The sequence below is a fragment of the Notechis scutatus genome, chromosome 1 (assembly GCF_049901735.1).
Source record: "Notechis scutatus isolate UNSWTSFEM ecotype Mainland chromosome 1, rNotScu1.2, whole genome shotgun sequence".
Taxonomy (NCBI): Eukaryota; Metazoa; Chordata; class Lepidosauria; order Squamata; family Elapidae; genus Notechis; species Notechis scutatus.
The window spans coordinates 159546611-159569943 of NC_142009.1; the positions used below are offsets into that span (position 1 = coordinate 159546611).

General features: G+C 40.8%; 1 protein-coding gene across 1 annotated transcript; it reads right to left on the reverse strand.

The window, feature by feature from the left end:
- Nucleotides 1–937: 937 nt before the first annotated feature.
- On the reverse strand, nucleotides 938–21992 carry RCAN2 (regulator of calcineurin 2). The gene is made up of 4 exons (XM_087949206.1): nucleotides 21679–21992; nucleotides 11561–11734; nucleotides 6810–6981; nucleotides 938–2126 (listed from the first exon to the last, which is right to left on the reverse strand). Exons 1-4 carry the CDS (start codon nucleotides 21763–21765, stop codon nucleotides 1972–1974), a joined length of 588 nt encoding a protein of 195 aa, XP_087805332.1. The 5' UTR covers nucleotides 21766–21992; the 3' UTR covers nucleotides 938–1971.
- Nucleotides 21993–23333: the final 1341 nt, after the last annotated feature.

A 23333-nucleotide genomic window follows, 5' to 3' on the forward strand; every position in this document is an offset into this window, starting at 1 on the left:
AGTCTTCTCTGACATTAAAGTTCAAAAGCATCGCTAGACTTTCTACCTGACTTTTTCAAAGTCCACCTTTTGATTTGCAAGGTGTCACTAGGGAATATTATGGCCGAAGCAGTTCTGATCTTTGTAGGTATAGACACGTCAAGCATTTAAATATATTTTCCAAGGTCTTCATGGCTACTCTACCAAGTGTTAGTCTGCAACATATTTCTTTTACCATTGATGATTGATCTTAAAAGGGTAAAACCTATCTGCCACTTTAGTGTCTTCATTGTCAATCAGATGATTTACAGACATAAAAACCAATACCTATATCAGGAACAAAAGATAACAGAAGAGTACCACCCCAAACCAAACCTCCATCACCATCAAGTCACCAAAGTAAATCAGGAGGGTACCTGACACACGTCCGAGGATAACGGGTTCTGAGTAGTGTAGTGGCCTGCTACAGAAACTTACCTTCCGGTTCATCCTTTGTTATCTTGTGGGGCAAGACTGTAACCAACCCCTTTCTTCTATAAATGTAAAGACTGGGCAGATTCCAACAGAAGGGAATAGTCCCTAGAATAATCTGAAACTGAGTGATATGGTCTTTAGGGGTTATAACTAACACTTTGATCTGGTTTTGGAAATGTCAGAGCCATATCGCTGCAAACAGAAAGACTGACCTTTGTTGTAACAAGTAACAATGCAAGAGAGCTAGATACTGTAGGCATGATCACGGCTGCAAAACGTAAGTGCTGACGTGGTTTAGAGGAGGGGTGTCAAACTGGTGGCCCGCGGGTCGGAGGTGTCATGTGCAGGCCAACTCACCCCAGCTCCACCAAGGGGAAAAACGATGCGATACATCACGTGATGGTGTGAGTTTGACACCCGTGGTTTAGAGGAATGGCAAAAACATGCCCTATGTTAACAGGAGGATAAATAATTACTTTCATCATTATGTTTTCCTTCTGATTTATTTATTTATGTAATTGTTCTTTGATTTTAGCTACAGATATAACTGATTGATTCATTCAGGCTTTCTCGGAAAGAAAACACAACCTTTTGGAGAGGAGAGAATCATTTGAAAATGTACTTCGCTGTTATATAATTCTACATATGTAAAATCATGTGCTGAAATATTGAAGAAGCCTGTGTCTTATTTGGAATAGTCCTATCTTTTAGTCTCAAAAGTGATTGTCACTCAACTATCTGAATTCATTGTTAAAGGAAATAAGGATACACATCAAATAATTTACCTTAAACCCATAAAATCACTAGGATAATTTTAATTTCAGTAAGTGGTTGAACTTCCTTCATATGAATTCAGGTACTGGTAGTAGCTGAATTACTCCATGCTACTTGCATTTGTGCATTAAAAAGAATTTTTATAAAACAAGCAAACAAAGTTAGTCTGTGCACAACTAAGGGCTGACTTCTGACTTTCCAATGTCAGAGAACCTAGGTTGTTTCTGTTGTTTATTCTGAGAATGGCTGTTCAAGGGTTTACAGATAGAACCTTCCACAGTTCTGCTCTCCAAGGTATTACAAGCCCAGAGAAGAAAGCTATACTGCATAGTAAGCATTAGGAGAAAAACCTATTTATAGAAATATGTTTTGGAACATGGGACTGTTGATCAGAATAACACAACCAAGTTTTTTACTTCCATTTAATGAATAGCATTTATAAAGAATCTTACTTTGTGCACTGAAATCTGATATGTTTCCTTAAAAGAAAGGCTTGCTGACTCTATCCCAGGTTGCAGCCTTAAGAAGTTTGGAAAATCCCTCCACCTCTAATCCCCTCTTCTCCTTCTGTTCTACAGGAATGTGACATAAAATGGTTATAAAGAGCACATTCTGAGCCCTGTTGTCACTTAGGCTCCATTACCACACAAGGAATATGCTAAGAAACTAAACACTGGGTTACACAGAAAGACATGGCTGACTTCTACTAGGAGAAAAGAAAAGAAGGTATGTTCTTGGGGCAAATCAACTACACATAGAGGATGGTAGGCTAGGACGTCGAGTCTGCATAATTTGTGGCTTTGGTATATTGTTTGGGCCCTCCTTTTCATGGCTGTCACAGATGTGCACAACGACACTTGGAGTGGAGTCAGTACCTGCATGTAGTTCATATTTCTCACCTAGAAGTCAAGAAAAATATTTTACATTTATTTTATAGTCACCCATTCCAGTAGACGCTGAGTTACTTACAAATACAAATCAATAAAAAAAAGATAAATCACGCAGCCCTACAGACAACATGGATTAAAAAAATCACACAACAAAAAAAATCAAATCAAATGAGGGACCCCACAAACACATCAATCGCAGACCTGATACCAACACTAGATCTTAAGTGCTTCTTGGAATCCAAAGGGAGAGGGCAATGTTCATATCTCTGCAGGGATGCTGCTCCAGAGGGCAGGAGCCACAGCAGAGAAGGCACACTTCCTTGGACCCGTAAGACAACAACATGTAATAGTAGGGATCTGAAGCATTCTTACTCTGCTAGAACATACAGGTGAAACTCGAAAAATTAGAATATCGTGCAAAAGTTCATTTATTTCAGTAATGCAACTTAAAAGGTGAAACTAATATATGAGATAGACTCATTACATGCAAAACAAGATAGTTCAAGCCGTGATGTGTCATAATTGAGATGATTATGGCTTACAGCTCATGAAAACCCCAAATCCACAATTAGAATATTAGAATATTACATTAGAAATTAGAATATTACATGCAATCAATAAAACAAGGATTATACATAGAACAATATCAGACCTCGGAAAAGTATAAGCATGCATATGTACTCAGTACTTGGTTTGGGCCCCTTTTGCAGCAGTTACTGCCTCAATGCGGCGTGGCATGGAAGCTATCAGCCTGTGGCACTGCTGAGGTGTTATGGAAGACCAGGATGCTTCAATAGCGGCCTTCAGCTCTTCTGCATTGTTCGGTCTCATGCCTCTCATCTTTCTCTTGGCAATGACCCATAGATTCTCTATGGGGTTCAGGTCAGGCGAGTTTGCTGGCTAATCAAGCACAGTAATCCCATGGTCATTGAACCAGGTTTTGGTGCTTTTGGCAGTGTGGGCAGGTGCCAAGTCCTGCTGGAAAATGAAGTCAGCATCCCCATAAAGCTCATCTGCGGAAGGAAGCATGAAGTGCTCCAAAATCTCCTGGTAGGCGGCTACGTTGACCCAGGACTTAATGAAGCATCAACACCAGCAGATGACATGGCTCCCCAAATCAACACAGACTGTGGAAACTTCACACTGGACTTCAAGCATCTTGCAGTGTGTGCCTCTCCATTCTTCCTCCAGACTCTGGGTCCTTGGTTTCCAAATGAGATGCAAAAGTTACTCTCATCAGAAAATAGGACTTTGGACCACTGAGCAACAGACCAGTTCTGTTTTTCTTTAGCCCAGGTAAGACGCTTCTGACATTGTTTGTTGTTCAGGAGCGGCTTGACAAGAGGAATATGATGTTTGAAGCTCATGTCCAGGATCCGTCTCTGTGTGGTGGCTCTTGATGCACTCACTCCAGCCTCAGTCCACTCCTTGTGAAAGTCCCCAACACTTTTGAATGGCCTTTTCCTGACAATCCTCTCCAGGCTGCGGTCATCCCTGCTGCTTGTGCACCTTTTTCTTCCACACTTTTCCCTTCCACATAACTTTCTATTAATGTGCTTTGATACAGCACTTTGGGAACATCCAACTTCTTTTGCAATTACCTTTTGAGGCTTTCCCTCCTTATGGAGGGTGTCAATGATGGTTTTCTGTCAGGTTAGCAGTCTTTCCCATGATTGTGATTCCTATTGAACCAGACTGAGAGACCATTTAAAGGCTCAGGAACCCTTTGCAGGTGTTATGGCTTAACTAGCTGATTAGAGTGGGACACTTTGAGCCTAGAATATTGAACCTGTTCACAAAATTCTAATTTTCTGAGATTGAGGATTTGGGTTTTTCATGAGCTGTAAGCCATAATCATCTCAATTATGGCAAATCACGGCTTGAACTATCTTGGTTTGCATGTAATGAGTCTATCTCATATATTAGTTTCACTTTTTAAGTTGCATTACTGAAATGAATGAACTTTTGCACAATATTCTAATTTTTTGAGTTTCACCTGTAATAGCTGGCAGAAACAGTCGTAAATAGGCAGTCTCTTGGATATTCAGGCCCTAAGTGCCTTTTACAGCAGCACCTTGAAATGTACCTAGAAGCTGATTGACAATCAGTGCAACTCATATAGCAGCAATGATATATGGGCACAATGAAAAGTGTCCAATAACTGCTCCCAGCACTGCATTTTGTACCAATTGTAACTTCTGGATCATCTCCAAGGGCACCCCCATGTATAGCATATTTCAGGGACAAGATGACTAAGGCATGAGTAACAATCAGAAGGACCTGAAGGAATTTTATAACAATTATATTGACTTTCATACAATGCTCTTTCTTTTTTATTCCAAAGGTGGATTTTTCTGAGGGAGGGAAGAAGGAAGGAAGGAAGGAAGGAAGGAAGGAAGGAAGGAAGGAAGGAAGGAAGGAAGGAAGGAAGGAAGGAAGGAAGGAAGGAAGGAAGGAAGGAAGGAAGGAAGGAAGGAAGGATTCCAGAGGCCTCCTGCAATACTGTAAGGAGCAACAAAGAAGAAAAAAACACTGATTTTGTACCAATTGTAACTTCTGGATCATCTCCAAGGGCAACCCCACGTATAGCCAAGATGACTAAGGTATGAGTAACTATCAGAAGGACCTGAAGGGCACAGCTGACATACAGATCAACTTGTGCAAAAGATGACCACAGCTGCCACTTGCTCTTTAAGTAGAAAGGCCCCCAAGAATGAGCAGGTGCAGTTCCATCCAAGACCAATGGTGGAAATATCCCTGACCCTGTGTGGTCAAATAGTCACAGCTCAGTCTTGGCTGGATTGAGCTGAAATCTATTCTGCCTCACCAGGCCCTGCAAAGACTGGGTAAGTACATCGATAACTTCTCTGGCACAGCTCAGAGTTGAGATGTTAGTGTCATGATGATGTCAAATTCCAAACCGACAGAGGATTTTAACCAGTTGTTTCATGTCTCATGTTGTTAAACATGAGAGGGGAAAAGATCGAGCCTTGAGATACCCCAAAAATGGGGGACTGTGGAAATGACCTGACCCCGACCCCAGCAGCATTGACTGAAACTGACCACACTAAGAAAGGAAATGAACCACTGCAACACAGTGCACTCGGCTCCTAACCTGCATAGCCAGTCCAGAAGGACCCTGTGACCAAGTGTATTAAAAACTATTGAGAGATCAAGAAGTACCAGATGCACCGCTGTTCCACCCCAGTTCTGCCAAAGATCATTGGCAAGTGTGACCAGTCAAACCTCTCAACTGAACTATCAAAGTGCCTGGCACATGGGTCTATCCATGCTCCTGTGTTGGAACTGCAATTTGTTGAGCTTGTTATTCTGATTATGATTTCCTGTGGCGGGTCACATCCTTCGTATTTTCTGATGGTCTCTCATCCAAGAACATCCAATTCAGATTTTTTTAAAAATCAGTTACTGTTACCAGGTACTGCTACAATGTATGATAATGCAGAACCACTTCAATGAAACAAGAGTCCTTAAAGTAACTCAAAGTACTAGGGTATCAGAATATCAGTAAAAGAACAATTTGGATTTTAACTTATAATTTAAAATTTTCTTATGTAGAAGCTTAATACCTTATAAATGATCCAAGATACCATTTGTGCTAACAGGCAGACATCAATTTTTACCAATAGAAGATCTATTGTTCTAAAACCAAAATTGGAATCTGGTAACTTTTTTTCAGACTAACACAAAAAGCTTGTGTCTTTTGATAAAATGAATTCATCAGAAAAGTTGCTGCCAGACTCCTCCTGATTTTTTGCCACCATAGATTAACATAGTTCTCCTACAAAATAGATCTGTGGTGGGGCAGTGGTTAGAATGCAGTACTGCAGGCTACTTCTGCCGACTGCTGGCTGCCAGCAGTTCGGCAGTTCGATTCTCATGGTCTCTGCCTTGCTCCTGCAGTCTCGTTTCTTCTATTGTATGAGATCCCAAATCTTTCGATGTTGGTATTGAGTGCAGCCATTCTTACATTTCAATTTAAAAATAAGTGTGCTCAGATTAGACCCTGGGAATTTTGTAACAGTTATATTGACCTTCGTACAATGCTCTTTCTTTTTTATTCCAAAGGTGGGTTTTGCCGAGGGAGGGAGGGAGGGAGGGTGGGAGGAAGGAAGGAAGGAAGGAAGGAAAGAAAGAAGGAAGGAAGGAAGGAAGGAAGGAAGGAAGGAAGGAAGGAAGGAAGGAAGGAAGGAAGGAAGGAAAGAAAGAAAGATTCAAGAGGCCTCCTGCAATACAGTAAGGAGCAACAAAGAAGAAAAACTAAGCAGGAGAAAAGAATGCAGAAAGGGATCCTAATTTAGGGGGCTGGGCAGATAAAGAGAGAGAGGAAGAATGAACATGAAAAAAGTTGGATGGAGAAAAGCTACAGCGTGAGAGAAATGAGAAAAACAGTAGTGAGATCATGCGTATAATGTACACAAGAAAGAAAGGGAAAGACTCTGGGAATACTGGCTCTGGCCATGTCCATGGCAGTCCACTCTCCTGTGCCCCTCCATCAAACACCCATCATTCCTGCAGCCCCAGAATACTGCCACATCTGATCACTCTTATGCAACTGGAAAGAAGACGGGTGAGTTTAACAATACTAGTAGACGTAAGCATTCATTATGTCTGCTCTTTATTTTCTGGTCTTCACTTCCTAACCTTGAAAATAAGAAGAATCATGAAACTGACCTGGTCCCAGTTTAGAAACCGCATACAGGAGGTCATAATTGATGACTGGTGTATCATCAGTTTTTGATTGCCAACCTACAGGAGGAGAGGCTGGAGGTGAGATGACGAATTGCTTGGATGGCTGGGGTGGAGCCAAGTGGAAGGCCTCTCCATCATTCTCCAGAGTCTGGACCTTTATAGAGATGAGGGGCAAAACAGAGTATTGCTGTCAGCCTCAAGATATCTTCTACAACTTTTCTGCATCTTCTCTGTTGCTATGCTCACTACTTTCTTTCGGCTGTCATTAGTAACGGGGGGAGGGGGGACTTGGAGGGGAAGAGAGCTGGAGGTGTTACATTCCTGTGCTGTGGGTAAGAAAGGGGAGGGGGTGTATTAATTCTTGTCTTTAACTTTTTATTTCCTTGCTAGCTTTCTTTCCCTTTGCGCAGCTGCGAAGTTTTATCAAAATATGTCAAGGTCAACGGACAGAGGCCTCATCACCACCTGAAGATGCCCACATGATCATATTCAGAACTTTTAATTGGAAGAGTCATTTGGACTTTGGGGGGGAACAATTCCATTCCTTTGTATATGTGATCTGCGCGCCAATTCCTCAGATTCAGAATTCAATCTGTAGCTTCCACTTTGATTTCCAGTAAAAGGAGAACTTTGCTCTAATTCATGGAGTCTGAGTGTTTCTTTCTTGGATCTTGAAGGGAGCACACACTGACATTTGCTTCAAGAGAGTAAGGACAGAAGAATAAAACAATTATATTCAGTCCAATACCCACCCCCTATTTTTGGAACCAATTTCCCGAGGATTGTTGGTTTCAGTCTCAACTGATCTGGAAGGCACCAAAATGGAAAAGAAGGCTGCAGTAAAGGACAGAAAGTGGATTCATAAATAAATGCTCTGCTATTTTCAGGTAGTATTGAGTTACACTCATAACTGTGTTCCCCTTTCCAAAGGGATGGGCTAATGTAGCTGTCTGTAAGGCCAATGGAAACAAGCTAAATCTGTCTTTCTGACAGCCGGCGCCACACTTGATCTGCAAAGAAAACAAAGGAATGACTTGGGTCTCTGTAGAAATCCTATAGCCGAAGGGCAGAAAAGGTGATGTCTGAGCATTCAGAAGATTCCTTGCTTCAGCTAATTTATACAATATGCCTGACTATTTAAGAAAAAAGAAATGGAAATCTTACACACTGCAGTATGGAGCAACCTCTAACATTATCTTAATTGGCAATAATGTCCCAGGTCCCAGAAAGAGCCTTCTTAAACAGGCCTTCTTAAAAGTTAAAAATGGGAGGTAGCTGTGGCCCACAGCTTTGCCCGGGATGTGCCCACTTACCTAGGAAAAAAGACAAAGAAAGCTGCAGTGATAGTCAACATCAAGGAAGCTAGAGGGTGTGAAGGAGAATCTTCTCTGATTTGTATTCTGGCAAAGGATATTTTGTGACTGGCCCTGCCATTATACTAAATAGGCAAAGCCTCCATATATTTCCAAACAATGCCCACTCATCCCAAAACTTTGTCTACATGCATACATTCCTAGTCTAGTAAACACAATAAATTACTGACAGGTGCTGTCAGACTAATATAGGACCTCTGATTGGCTCTGGCACTCTATCCCACCCCCTCCCCATGTGCTGCAGATTCTATGTCTTCTAGTTTTTCTTAGATGGGTGATTGCATCCTGATTTCCAGTCTTCTGTTGCGTGAGTGGTGAAACAGTGCTGTGAGTTCTTCTTTAAAATGTGTGACTTGGTTACTTTGGAGCAGGGGTGGGATTCAAATTTTTAACAACCAGTTCTGTGGGCGTGGCTTAGGTGGTGGGCGTGGCTTGGTGGTCATGTGACTGGGTGGACATGGCTTGGTGGTCATGTTGTTGGCTGGGCGTGGCCAACTTAATAACACTCACATCGAGGCACGCATCTCCTCGCCTGGCCTCTCATGACTGTGGGGATGCTGCAACAGCCGTAAGTGTGAAAAATGGTCATAAGTCACTTTTTTCAGTGCCATTGTAACTTTGAATGGTCACTCCACACAAGCAAAGTACCAGCAAAGGAGGGGAAAAAAACTCCAGAGAAGTTCCTGAGACAGGATGTCCAGTCCTGCCAAGAATGTAATAAGGGTTAATGGAGAGGCAGTTTCTATAAGCAACACCAGAATGTTTCCTTCCTGCCTTCCTTACAGGATTAGGCCAGTAATTTCTTCTAACAACCGGTTCTCCGAACTGCTTAGAATGTTAACAACTGGTTCTACTGAATAGGTGCCAACTGGTAGAATCCCACCCCTGCTTTGGAGATGTGGAAAGCTTATTGGCACACAGTGCCATGTCTGCTGGGTTAGACTATCAAAGCAATATTGCTCATATCTAGTAAAGTGGTGTTTCGGCACCTTTTTTGCTTTTTCGGTACTAAGTGTTGAAACGAGAACATGCACGCACCGAAAAGAAACCGAGTCCTGAAATGCACGCATGTGCACGTATATGCGTGTGCGTGCTGAAAACTGGAAGAGCGGCTCCTGGCACGCACCAGCCACCCGATCTTTTTGGCTTCTAACATGCATGCACACTGGCCAGCTGGTCTCCACGCGTGCATGCGTGTTAGAAACCAGAAGACCAGTTGGCCGGCATGCATGCGTGCACCAGGAGCTGCTCTTCCAGTTTCTGGTGCTCCCGCATGCACAAAGACCAAGTTGGCTGGCAGCACCGGAACTGGGAAGAGCAATGGGTGACGGTTGGCATGCCCGGAGAGATGGCTCTGTGTGCCACTTCCGGCACGCATGCCATAGGTTTGCCATCATGATATTTGTCTGTTGTTTAAAGGAAGAAGAATTGTTCTTCTTGTCTGTTGCAGTGCATGGATTTTTCAGCTATATGGAGATTGCCCAACCCAAATTGATATTTGTTTATTTATATATTGAATTAGAGGTAAAAAGCCACCCAACTCAAACAGAGTGATTCTGGGCAGCATGAATATAAACATCAGACAACTATGGATGCTTTGAGTATTAAAAAGGGGACTTCACTGGAGGCTAAAACCAGAGGTGGTATTCAGCAGGATCTGACTAGTTCTGGAGAAATGGTAGTGGAAATTTTAAGTAGTTTGGAGAACCGGCAAATACCACCTCTGACTGGCCCCACTCCCATCTATTCTCTGCCTCCCAAGTCTCAGCTGATTGTCTGGGTCTTCTTTGGTTGCCCTACACAGGAGAACGGAGCTGGAAAGCAGGTTAGTGGAGTGGGGAGGGAATGGGATTTTGAACCTTCCCCCAGGAGTGGGGAGGGAATGGAAATTTTACAGTATCCTTCCCCTGCCATGCCCACCAAGCCACGCCCACCAAGCCATGTCCACAGAACCAGTAGTAAAAAAATTTGAATCCCACCTAAAACATATGTCTGGTCTAGTGTAAAGAAGGACTGGGGTAACATGATAGCAGTGTTCCAATATTTGAGGGGCTGCCACAAGAAAGAGGGGGTCAATCTATTCTCCAAAGCACTTGAAGGCAGGACAAGAAACAATGGATGGAAACAAATGAAGGAGAGAATCAACTTAGAAATAAGGAGAAATTTCCTGATGGTTACAACAATTAATCAGTGGAACGGCTTGCCTTCAGAAGTTGTGGGTGCTCCAACATTGGAGATTTTTAAGAACAGAATAGACAACAATTTGTCTGAAATGGTATAGGATTTCCTGCTTGAGTAAGGGGATGGACTAGAAGACCTCCAAGATCCCTCCCAACTCTCTTATTCTCTTATTCTGTTAAAAATGTTCCCCATGGTTTCATACTGTATATAAAGTGGGAAATACACTAGACCTTGAGAACAATGAAGTTCTAACCCATGCTTCTAAGTCATTTATTTATCATATTTAGAAATATATTTAGAAATAGTGATATCAATAGTGATATATTTAGAAATAGTGAATTCATCATCAGCTACATTAATTCATGTTGTCTCTATGTAAATTTGGTTGGTCCTGCAATATGACAAGATGAAACTGTTTTAAGTGATACTATAAAGAAAAGATAGATCATAACACGACAAAGATACCAAAATATTTTTACATTTTAGTTCAGACTAGCAGGTGGATGCTCTTTTGGCTTGAATTAGTTTGGAGCAAAACAAAGATGAGATTTCTTCCATGCAATCATGCTCAATTCCAGAGACTGCCCAGACTAGTCCCTAAACATTTCTTGACAAGGTTTTTCAGAAGTGGTTCGCCATTGCCTCTTTCCTAGGGCTGAGAGAAAGTGACTGGCTCAAATGTAACCAGCTGGCTGACTAGAACTCACAGTCCCACAGTTTCTAGCCTAGCCTGGTATCTTAGCCACTATATCAAATTGACTCTCAGACTAAAGTTAACTCTCCAGTATTCCAGTATTTGAGAGATGCCACAAAGAGGAAGGGATCAATTTATTTTCCAACGCACCTGAAGGCAGGACAAGAAACAATGGATGGAAACTAATCAAGGAGAGAAGCAATCTGGAATTAAGGAGAAACTTCCTAATAGTGAGGACAATTAACCAGTGGAACAGCTTGCCTTCAAACATTGTGGGTGTTTCATCAATGGAAGTTTTAAAGAAGAGGCTGGACAGCTACTTGTCTCAAATTGTATAGTGATTGATTCATATTTTGTCCACTTTACTCATACACACATTATTATGATTAGTTCTGGTCTCTTGTCTGACATTAATATGCTCAACAATTTAAATTACCTCACCTGCATCTGGGTGAAGAAAATGCTTGGGTAAAAAAGAATCTTACCTTTGCAAAGTAAAGCTTTAGTTTCTTCCCTTGGAACTGTGATTCATGAAGTTCTGTTCTAGCATTAGCAGCTGATTTGGGGTTGTTGAAGTCAATTTTTATGCGTCGAAAACTTTTAAACAGTTGAAATGTCACACAGTCATCATAAGCACGGAACAAGTTCTCAAATTTCTCCTGTAATGGTAAAAAAAAGTTATCTGGTTATCCTGAAAGTCCATTGTACCCCTGTAAATGTGATAAATATAAGAAAATAATGATGAGAATTGAATTTTAGGACTAAACTATCTTTATATACCCACACTCTTTCCTTTATTGATTTTATATCATAGTACACAAATTCATACATAATATGAAACCATATAAAGAAAGTACATGTAGTAAAACAATAATCAACACATATATCAATCTGACAAGTGGGGTGAGGGTGAGGGTTGAGGAATAGTTTACTGTGATTATGCTAAAAAGCCATACAAGATTTTGGAACTTGCATAATCTGAATTAATTCTAATCCCGTCCTTGCAATTTATTTCACTCATTTTCACTCCAATCTCACTGCCTTCCAAGGGACTGATAAACTTTTCACATATTTTTCAGGATCTAATTCATATTCTTATTGCATCCTTTGTGCCCAAGAATCCCCATCACATTAATCTGTTGTTGGTGGCACATTTGCGTACCTGCTTCCCAAAGGTCAATATCCATCACTGAATCACAAGAAAAATTAAAAAAAAAGGAAAGAGTTAAACCAGCAAGGGTCAATTTTCTCGGGTTGGCCTGGACGTAAATAGCTACTGAAGCATAGATTTCCCCACCCCCAAGGAAGATAGGAGGGGAAAGTTGTGCTTTGGATCAGTTAGAGCCTAGCAGATCAACAACTCTCCTCCAAACACTCCCAAGTCACACTGAATGTCTCCTTAGGAAATCTTCCATTTTTGGATGGAAAATGCCATGTTCCTAACATCAATCCTAACTTCAGCCAGCTTGAGTAGTGAGTTGACAGGCAGACTCAAACTATTGTGAGAATATGTCATCTAAAAATAGTGGCTGTCTTGGGCAAGGAACTTGTGTCGATGACATGGTACTTTTGGTACATGGTACAGTATCCTACTTGTGTGTATCTCTGTGTGCCTTTTGACCCTAGATGAGTCTCTGCAGTTTTCTTGGCAAGGTTTTTCAGAGGTGGTTTGCCCTTACCTCTTTCCCAGGGCTCAAAGTAATCATATCTCAAAGGACTAGAAAACATTGTCATGGTCATACAATATACAAATGGGAGTAATGGCAATAGCACTTAGACTTACTGGTGTATGCCACTTCCCAGTGCTTTACAGCCCTCTCTAAGAGGTTTACAGAGTTAGCATATTGCCCCCCAACAATCTGGGTCCTCATTTTACTGACATCTGAAGGATGGAATGTTGAGTCAATCTTGAGTCCATCAGGATCAAACTCCAGCCTATGGCCAGAGTTTGCCTGCAATACTATATTCTAACCACTGCACCATCAGTGCTCAAGGAAGCAAATGGAAACAATACAACCTTTTCAACAATAGCTATTTACAAAACTGTGTGTCACAGACTTTCTAACATGGGTGAGTAGATCATAGATTCTTATCACATGGTATGTATTATAGCAATAGCACTTAGACTTATATACCGCTTTACAGTGCTTTATAGCCCTCTCTAAGTGGTTTGCTGACTCTAGCCTTTTGCCCCCAACAATCTGGGTCCTCATTTTACCAACCTCAGAAGGATGGAAGGCTGAGTCAACCTTGAAGTGACCCTAAGGGCACAGATAAACCTCCAAGTGGCCTCAACGACTCTCACAAAGAGGGCTAACAACCTCATGACTACAAGGAATATCAGTCCTTCCATTCTCCACCATTCAGTCAGAACTGAAGAAGTTTCTTGGATGAGAAGCAAAAAGTCTTCTAGCAAGGCAAGGATGACCAGTTACCTTTTGAAAGAAAGCACCTTTGGGACAATCATGACCTGGACTGCTGAGAATCTCCATAGATATATGTATTAAGTTGTCTAGTGCAAGAATACCTGTCCTGTACTTAATCATAAATAATTACGTCAGAAAATAATTCTGTTTGTATCTTCTGTATTACATTTCCTTCTGCCTTAATTGTTTCCTCTTTCTAATTTTATCTGCCAAAGTAGGCTATGGGGCACAGAAGCTAACATATTAGTCTTAACATACTGCAAAACTCTTTATTGCTATTTCTTTAACCTAGTAAACTGATTAATCAATAGTACAGCAAAGTAGGAGCTGCATACACCTAAATGCAGTGAAGCCCAATTTTAATATAGTTGCAGAAAGGAGTTTGATCACTCCCAGGTGTGATAAATCAAAGAGCATATAATTGCAGCGATCCACATGACAGAAGCAACATTATTTATGTGATGAGTTCATTATATCAGTGAAACAGATTACACAAATATAAATTTAGAATTATGCAAATGACATATTGCATAAATACATAAATAGGTGCAAAAGATGCAAATCACCACAGAACTTGAACCACTGTATGCAAAGTTCATTGCAGAAAGATCCAGAAAGCTGACATTTCACTGTCTGCTCAATCGGGTATTTTAATAATGATGAATGGCCATTTATTATATCTAAACATGCAATTATCATTAGGTAATTCCTAAAATAGAGAAAAGAAATACTAAATTGGCTGCAAAGGATTCCAACCTTCACAGTTTTGGCTAACACAAAAAGAGTGCACATTTGTTCAGTTCCCCAGAACTGTTTGTTAGGTGAGGTGTTACAAAAGAACAGGGAATATGGAATTAACAGTAACATCTGAAATTCCAGAAATGTAAGCCATGAAAAGCAGTGAAAATCTATCCTGAGATAAAAGTGGGGACTTGATGCAGAGAAAACGTAAGATGCTTCTTTGGGTTTTCTTGTACCTTTGAATCGGTTTTTGATTCCTGGCAATTGCCTGGACAAGTCCCTGCAGTTTCTTTGGCAAGATTTTCAGAAGCAATTTAGAAGTAGTTTGCCATTGCCTCCTTCCTAGGGCTGAGAGTGAGTAATTGGCCCAAAGTTATCCAGACCAGTGGTCGCCAACCAGTGGTGGTCCATGAGAAAAAATTTTGTAATCCTCAGAGAAATGTCACCCACAAAGCACCCCACAAAGCAATTAATCCAGGCTGCGCCACCCACAAGGCTAGTGGGAACACAAGGCTAGTGTTGCTTGCATTGCGAATAACAAGACATAGTGAAGGGAGGGGGGAAAGGGCAGAGGGGGGAATTTGCCCCACGTGCCTCGCCTGGCCACCGGGCTGCTTCTTTCTGCTTCTTTCTTCTTCTGCTTTTGGCTGCATGCAAGGAAAGCAGCAAAAGTCTTTCTTTCCCTCCCCCAAACTCTGCTAGAAATTAGTCTTTGGGACCCTGCAAGGCATCCTATTCCAAGAGGCTGTGCCAGTGTGACAAGTCTCACAGAGACTCATTTCTGGTGGAGTTTGGGTGAGAGAAAGAAAGACTTCTGCTGCTTCTTCTGCTTTCCTTGCATGAAGCCAAAAGTCTCTCTCTCCCTCTCTCCCTCCCTCCCTCCCTCTCTATCTCTCCCTCTCTTCCCCTGAGAACAGAGCTGGAGATGGTATCCTGCAATCCCAAATAAAGAATGATCGATTGGTAGGAAAACAGGGTGGGAAATTTTCCTACAGACTTTTTTGGGATTTTCCCAGGATCTCTGGTCCGTGGGAATTAAAATTATGAGTTTGGAAGTCCCCGAGGTCCAAAAGGTTGGCAACTCCTAATCCAGAAGGCTTCATGGCTAAAGCAGACATAGAACTCCTGGCCTACCAGTTTCCAGCCTGATGCTTTTAACAGAGTTTGGATCATCAACAAGGTCTTGACTATGTAGCTTGTATTTTATTTTCTGATTATTTTTTTTTGCCAATATGTAAGACAGAGCATTTATTTGTTGAGATTTGAAGTTGCCATTTGCTTGACCATTCTGATACATAGTCAAGGTCTTTTTGAAGGGTAGCAGCATTGTCAGTGGTGTTGAATAGCTTTACATCATCAGCAAAGAGAACGCAGTTGCTCTTGATATGATCACAGAGGTCATTTATGTAGAGTATGAAAAGAGTTGGTCCTAGAACACTGCCTTGGAGGACACCACTGTTGACAGGTACAGGATTTGATAGGACGCTCCCAATTTTGACCATTTGTTGCCTGTTTGACAGGAATGCTTCTATCCAGTTATGCAGGTGTCCAGAGATACCGTAAGATTTTAGTTTTACGAGCAGTTTGTTGTGAACCACTGAATCAAAGGCTTTACAGAAGTCTATGTAGATTGCCTCTATTGCTTTGCCCTGATCGAGCTGTGTAGTCCATATGTTTTTGCAGTGTTAGAGTTGCAGATTACATGATAGTTTTTTCCTGAAACCAAATTGTTTATTAGAGAGTAGGTTGTTTGTTACTAACTGGAGGATGATGGATTGATTAATAATTGATTCCATGACTTTACAGGTGACGCAGCATAAAGAGATTGGTCTGTAATTTTCAACTAGGCTGGGGTCTCCCTTTTTGAAGATGGGGATGACCGTGGCTTGTGACCATAATTTTGGCAAGGACTGGTCCTGAAAGATTTTTCAAAGATTATGCTTAGAGGTTCGGCTATGGCAGCGGATGGCTTTTTAAAGAAGTAGGCACATATTCCGTCTGGTCCAATAGATAGAGATGGTTTTAGACTGCGTGGTGCTTTTTCAACATTGTCTTCTGTAAAATCGATATGTATTAGATCATTGTAGTTGTCTGTGGTTCGACTAGGAAATATTGGGTATGATCCATTGCTGTTTACAAATACTGAGCCAAAGAATGTGTTAAAGAGGTTGGCTTTAATAGTGTCGTCATTGCAGTCTTTACCATTAGGTCCTTTCAGGGGTGGGATGAACCTTGAGTCTTTTAGTTTGTTGTTTACAAAATTGTAGAAAGCGTGGGTGGAATTGGTGCGTAGAAGTACCAATTTTGTACTGGGAGCAGGAAGCTAGACCAGAGAGATTATTCCATGCCAGTTTGGGCAATTTTGCTAGATTATAAAGCCTCATTCCTCTTCAGAGCTGAGAATGTGAAGTAAGACTTTGCTGATGACATAAGATCAGGGATGACCCTAGCAAGAGTCAGAATGGTGGACAAGACCAGGAATTGAAGACCCATTCCTTTCAGACATGCATTTAAAATATACAAAAAAGACAGGGCTTCAGTTTCCTGTTTGTGCTCACTACTCTGATGTCATTGACCATCCCTGAAGATATGATTACACTTTTGAAGTTTGTTGAAAGTCGAATTATAAAATCCCTTCAAGACAAGGAACTGGAATTTGTAGCAAAACAAGACAGTAGCCATAACTTTGTCCATGGTGTTGGGAAAGTGTATAAAAGCAGATTGCCATGTTGATATGCTTGACCAAAGAATCCTCTCTATGGATTCCTGGAATGGGGCAATGAGTTCTTATTACAGGCCAGTGCATAGCATTAATAAGAAACACAAAATAATACCAAAAGAGAAGAACACACAGGCCTCCTTGCTGGAAAGAGACTAAAATGTTCCAAATTTTCTTGTGAAATAGGCATGCTTCTCACCTGTAGAAGTGCAAAAGAGAGAGGCATTTTTCACCCTTCCTTTTGTTTTCACTTTTAGTGGTCATCTAGCAATCACCTGCAGAATTAAGTTGCTGAGAAGGAAACGTGCTGCTCCTCTCTTTAAAATCTCAGTTTAAGCTCATGTGTTGGCTTTCAATCCAAGCAGACAAAGAATGATAAATGTTTGGGAAAGAAATGATCAATAGGAGGGGGAGGAAATAAGTCAGAAGTTTAGTATGCATTTTATATGCTATAAATCCATATTGCAACCTAGATGAGGAACCCTGTTTTAATCAGCACATGGAGATGAAGCAGGAGGGAGGAATGGAGGGACAAAGTCCTTTGCCACTTTTGTTTTCAGGAGAAACACATTCTAGAGCAAATTACACTAGACTGCACACTTGAGGAATGGTGGGTTAGAGTGACAGCTTTATTAAAGGCAACCTTGACACAAGGGGAAGGCAAAGCCTAACAGCCGTGCCATCAGTACTGGAGAGATGCTTGGTCACCTTGCCTCCCTCCCTGGGAGTAAGGAGACAAAGCTGCTGAGTGGAAGCAGAATTTGTCTGCGGAAAGCAAGATCAAATCAAATATTTATTATGGTCAAAGACCAGCATAAGGAAGGCAGGGTACAGTCAATTAAATATACCAGGGATTAAAAATAGTAATTATAAAAAGTATGAAAAGAGTTGGTCCTAGAACACTGCCTTGGAGGACACCACTGTTGACAGGTACAGGATTTGATAGGACGCTCCCAATTTTTACCATTTGTTGCCTGTTTGACAGGAATGCTTCTATCCAGTTATGCAGGTGTCCAGAGATACCGTAAGATTTTAGTTTTATGAGCAGTTTGTTGTGTACCACTGAATCAAAGGCTTTACAGAAGTCTATGTAGATTGCGTCTATTGCTTTGCCCTGGTCGTAAATATACCAGGGATTAAAAATAGTAATTATAAAAAGCTAAAAGATTCTTGATTTTGTTTTATATATATACTTCTGTTTTATATCTTTTAGCTTTTTATATTTATTGTTTAGATTCTGATGTTTTTTCCTATGCTTTTTGATTGGCTGCAACCCACCCTTTAATGCTGCTGGTCTTTGACCACAATAAAGATTTGATTTGAAAGAGAAAAAAAGTAGAAAGGTAAAAATCAAAGACAGCAAGAAATAAAACCATAATATTGATGTAGCCCTCTACCTTATGACCTGCTCTCAAGTCAGTTGCTCTGGTTCCATGATTGTATAGTTTCTCATGATTTGTGCCATTATATTCAATGTGAGCACAATTGAGGAATTTTGCTGGATCAGACAATAGGCCTATTCTAGTTCCAGGAAATCCACAACTAAGTCATGAGGGCAATATAATTCTTCTTCTGGAAGGTACTGGCATTCAATCTACATCAAATACATAGTAGTTCTTTCATTTGCTTTGATGTATTTTATGTCAGTGTTCTAGAAACGTATAGTACAAGTTATTTTTTTACTTGTAACTGGTAAACTAATATTTTGTAAATTTGTCTATAGAAGTACCAGTACAAATCCATTGAATTTAGTAATATTCATAAATTATGTTAGGCATATATTTTATTATAAATATGATATGGCTAATGAATCATCCATTATTGTTACAGTCGCTTGTATGAGAACTTTGATAAACTGAGTGATTTTTTTCTTTAATCTGTTTTAGATTTCCTTGGCAATAGGAGGAACAAAACAGATAATATAAATTAAACTAAATATCATTTCCCACTCTCTCTCCATCACTCTTCCACTGGGTGGATGGATGGATGGATGGAAGGAAGGATAGATGGAAATGGATGGATGGACAGATGGATGAATGGATAGATAATAAAGAGTTCTGCTGCTAGCAAAGAAAATTGAAATTGTAAAATAGAAGCAGTATAGCCTCATTGCCAATATCTAAACCAGAGGTCTCATTCTCGCGGCCCGTGGGCCAATTGCGGCCCGCAGGACGATATCCTGTGGCCGCCACCATGATATGAAAGTATAATATTAGTGCGTTCTCCATGCGTCGCTAGCTGGCTAAACACTTCTATGTGCGGCCCAGCCTCACCCAGACTCTGCCTCCAGCGGCCCCCAGGTAAATTGTGTTTGAGACCCCTGATCTAAACAGTTTATCTGTTGGTATAACTTGTGAAAAAAATTATTTTTTAAAAGAAAGAGAGAGAGAGAAAGGTGGAGAGATCACCTGTTGCATTTGTTCAAGATTTTGCCCATTGGGGTGGGGGTGGGGAGGTGTTCAGCAACATGCCCATTACCTTGACTATGTAGAATAGTACAGGTAGTGGCTTCTCCTTCCTTTCCTAACAACTGCCCCCCCAAATGCACATATGGGTCGCTGCTGCCTCTTCTCAACCCTGCTGTTGCCCTTTGCTCTACCTCCCTGCACAGGAGAATGAGCAAGCAGCCAAAGCAGTCACCACTGCTGCTTCTAGAAATTATATCTTATCTAGATCGTTTCACAAATGGGAGGAGCAAAGGAGGTCTGTCCTCTGCTTCTCTAGCAGGGGAGGTCAAAAGGGAAAAGCAATCAGTGGGCAAAAAATTCACTGCACAGGCCCAAGAGTACCACTAGTGCTCTGGATGAAAAGTAGAGAGGACTCTTTCTAATGGCAGCCTTTGAAGAATTTGGTAGCTTCCTGGCAATGGAGACTAAATTCCCTCTCTCCTTTTTCTTCCCCCTTCCCAATGTCTCCTGGTATTTTTGCTAAGAAAGTCTCCCCTAGTCCATGTGGACACCCCAAATGGTTCTCCTTGGAAATCACTGCTGCAGTTCTCTCTTTCCCTTGGGTGATCTCTGCAACATTTGTCCCTGAACCTATGCTTTGGAATGGATTTACAAGATCCAAACCCAGTTCTCCTGGCTATAAGCTACCAACAAATATTCCCAACATTTTCCAACTCTTTCTTTTTTTTCCTGTCTTCATTCATTCATCCTGTCTTCATTTATGTGGCATCAACTATATGAGTAACATTATAGCTGTTCACTCCTTCTCCTTGGTGGCTTGTTTGGAGCAATTTTTGTGTGTGAGAAAACAAGAGTTTAAGAAAAGGAGACTCATTTTCCACATATATAACAATGAGTACCCCCTGCCATCAGGAGGAAGTATTTCATTGAAAACTGCCAGAAAACTGAATCTGGTGATCATCCCCTTGCTTTTTCCTAGCCTGGCTATATTTGGAGTACCATTATATACTGCAGTGACTTTGACCATGGCTTTAGATTCTAGGTTTGTCTTAAAAGAAAAACGATAGTTAAATATTGATTGAGATGCTTCTCTTTGATTGAGATACTGTTAAGTATTCCAATACATTTCTAGTATTTGATTACACTCTAATCTTTACATTATACAGACTACATCAAACTCTCAGATTGCAACAAACAGAAGATACTGCATGCATAACCCCCATCTCTCTTTCTTCCCTCTCTCCTTCCCTCCACCCCCCCCTCTCTCTCTCTCTCTCTCTCTCTCTCTCTCTCACTCTCACACACACACACACACACACACACACACGTTCTTCTCCAACCCCCAAATGCAGAGAAAGAAATTCAGGAGCCCTGGAGAGTTTCATCTTATCACATGCTCCTAATGTGAATATAAAATCCTAGCTGTTACTGTATTCAGAATTTTACTTGGTTTGTTTTTTTAAAAACAAACAAACTGATAATATATTTCATCTATCCTCTGCCACAGAAACAATATAATTTACAGAAAATAAAATAATTTGCAGCAATGATTTTTGCTTGCTGCTTCAGAGCTTTCTTTTCCCTTATGTTGCTGTAGTGAGATGAACAGATGCAATACACTGTGCTCTTTACAAATATCACTTAAAAGGAAAGCTTTTCTGACTAGGTACACCAATAGTTTTCACAATATTCTTCTTAATTTTTAAGATGTTTGGCAACAAAAAGGGGGAAAACCACTATTATTAATGTACGCAACAGATCAAGATAAAGTCAAAGTAATGCAGTTCAAGTTTTCAAAATTGTATGTAAAAAAGTAAAACTGTCCAACTTTGGCTGAAATAATCCTTTAACTCAGGTGAATCACTCACATTATTAGCTATGCAGTGCAAAGCCACATATATTTTTTCAGTTAAATAATACATTCACATACAAACACCTGAAGGTCAACACAGCTTCAGCACAGTACTCAGAGAACATACATCCACATGCATTTACAATTTATTCCTTAATTTACTTTTAAAAGACAGGTCATTTGTGTAAGGCATCAGACTGGGAAAACTGAGAATTTACTATTTAATTAGGGTTTCATTTGTGATGCAACTCTTAGATTTATTAGATCACAAATCCATTTTAAAAACAAGATAAAGAAATAGCTCCCTAATCTTTTCATACAAGACTCCTAATATTCTGGTTGTTATGGTAATAATCATGACAATGTGGTCTGCTTTTTTGCAGGACATCAAATGTTCTTGTCATCCTGCAAGTGTCCTTGTCAGAAATAGCTCTGCAGAATGAAAGCATGCACATACCTTAACATCTTGGTTGGTAAATACCTCTATATCCACTACACAGGCAACTAGAGAAGAGACATCACAGTCCATGTCATGGGCTAGCATCTCCTTCCTGACATAAATCAAGAGCTTAGGTAGCCCCAGAGTCAAGAAAATAAAAGAGCTTTTTTACTCCTAGCTGGTCAGGATGCTACTTCAAAACAGAAAGAGAGGAAGGAAGGGAGGGGGGAGGGAAGGAGGAAGGCACCAGCTTTTCTATTGTCCCTGGTATCTGCCTAATTCAACCTCCAGCTAAATAAGCAAAGCCTAGCGCTGGCCAAATCTATTTCTCATTGCAATGACATCACCACATAGACTGACATCAGCTCAGTCCCCCCCCAACTCCTTGCTCTCTCTGCTGTATCATCTCTAGTGCAAGCAGGACATGATTATGTGTTTCATCTGAACCCAGACTAAATCAATTATGGCAAACCTAATCAGCACCTGAGTCATCATAGCTATGTCAGCCAAGTGATTTGTTGGCAAAAAATAATAATTCTGTGTTTCAAATTTGCCTTGAGAATTAAAATTCAGCAGCCACATATTGTACAATATTCTGCTTTTGGAAAAGGAGAAAGGAACAGCTAAATTCTTGCTGCTTGTCCTGTCATGCTTAGCATTATAGTTACTGCTATTTTTGTCTGATAGAATCCATGTCCTTTAACAAAAAAAAAAGATCACATGGCCTCCATCACGGTGCTATCCTCCCTACTGGACATAAATCAGCATCAGTACCTGATACAATGAGTTCCTGATTCTCATAGAACAAGCTTTCCCTTGAGGACAGAATGGAAGAGAGACAGAGAGAAATGAGGTGTGCAAATAAACATCTTCAAAAAGATGGTAAAGATCCTAACACTATATTGGTAACCTGCACTGCTTTCATGGAGAATAAGGCCACATACATGTTGCACCAAGAGAAAAGCAAAGATTTTATAAGGAGGTATTCCTTAGATAAAGGCAATTGTCAACATGGCAATGGATTAGGAGATGGCTATGCTGGACAATCTGAAACATATAGGTTGTCCACTGGGCATGTCTTCATTGCATTTTCAGACTGCATAGACCTTGGTGGCTCTTCCTCAGTGAATAAGGGGGGCTTTTTGAATATTAGAGACATAACAATGAGGTGGACAGGCCACTGGATTGGTATACAGGTAATCTTTGACTTACAATCACAATTGAGCCCCAAATTACTATTGCTAAGCGAGACAGTTAAGCAAATTTTGCCCCATTTTTATGACCTTTTGTAGGAAGAATTGGCTCGAGTCTCCAGCTGGGAGAAACGAGGGTGCCGCCAAATGAAGAGAGAAGCCAGGTGCTTGAAAATAAGATTTTCTTTATTGGTGATCAGAAGCAACTCCAGCAATAGTTCTAGGATAGCTGACAAAACAGGCTGGTGAGTGGATGGGTTTTCATATGGTTTTAGGGCTTTATGATTTAAACGCCCAGGTCCGTTGTATGCACTTTAATCTGTGCTTGAGTGTTAGTATTCTAATTATAGTTGACTGACTCCCATTGTGTCTGAGAGGTCATGTCCTGTCCTTGAGGCTGTGTGGGGGAGTGTAAACTTAAGTGCCATTGTTTTTGTATCCTTAATCCGCTCAGTTTTGGCTCCTTGCGAAAGCTGTAGC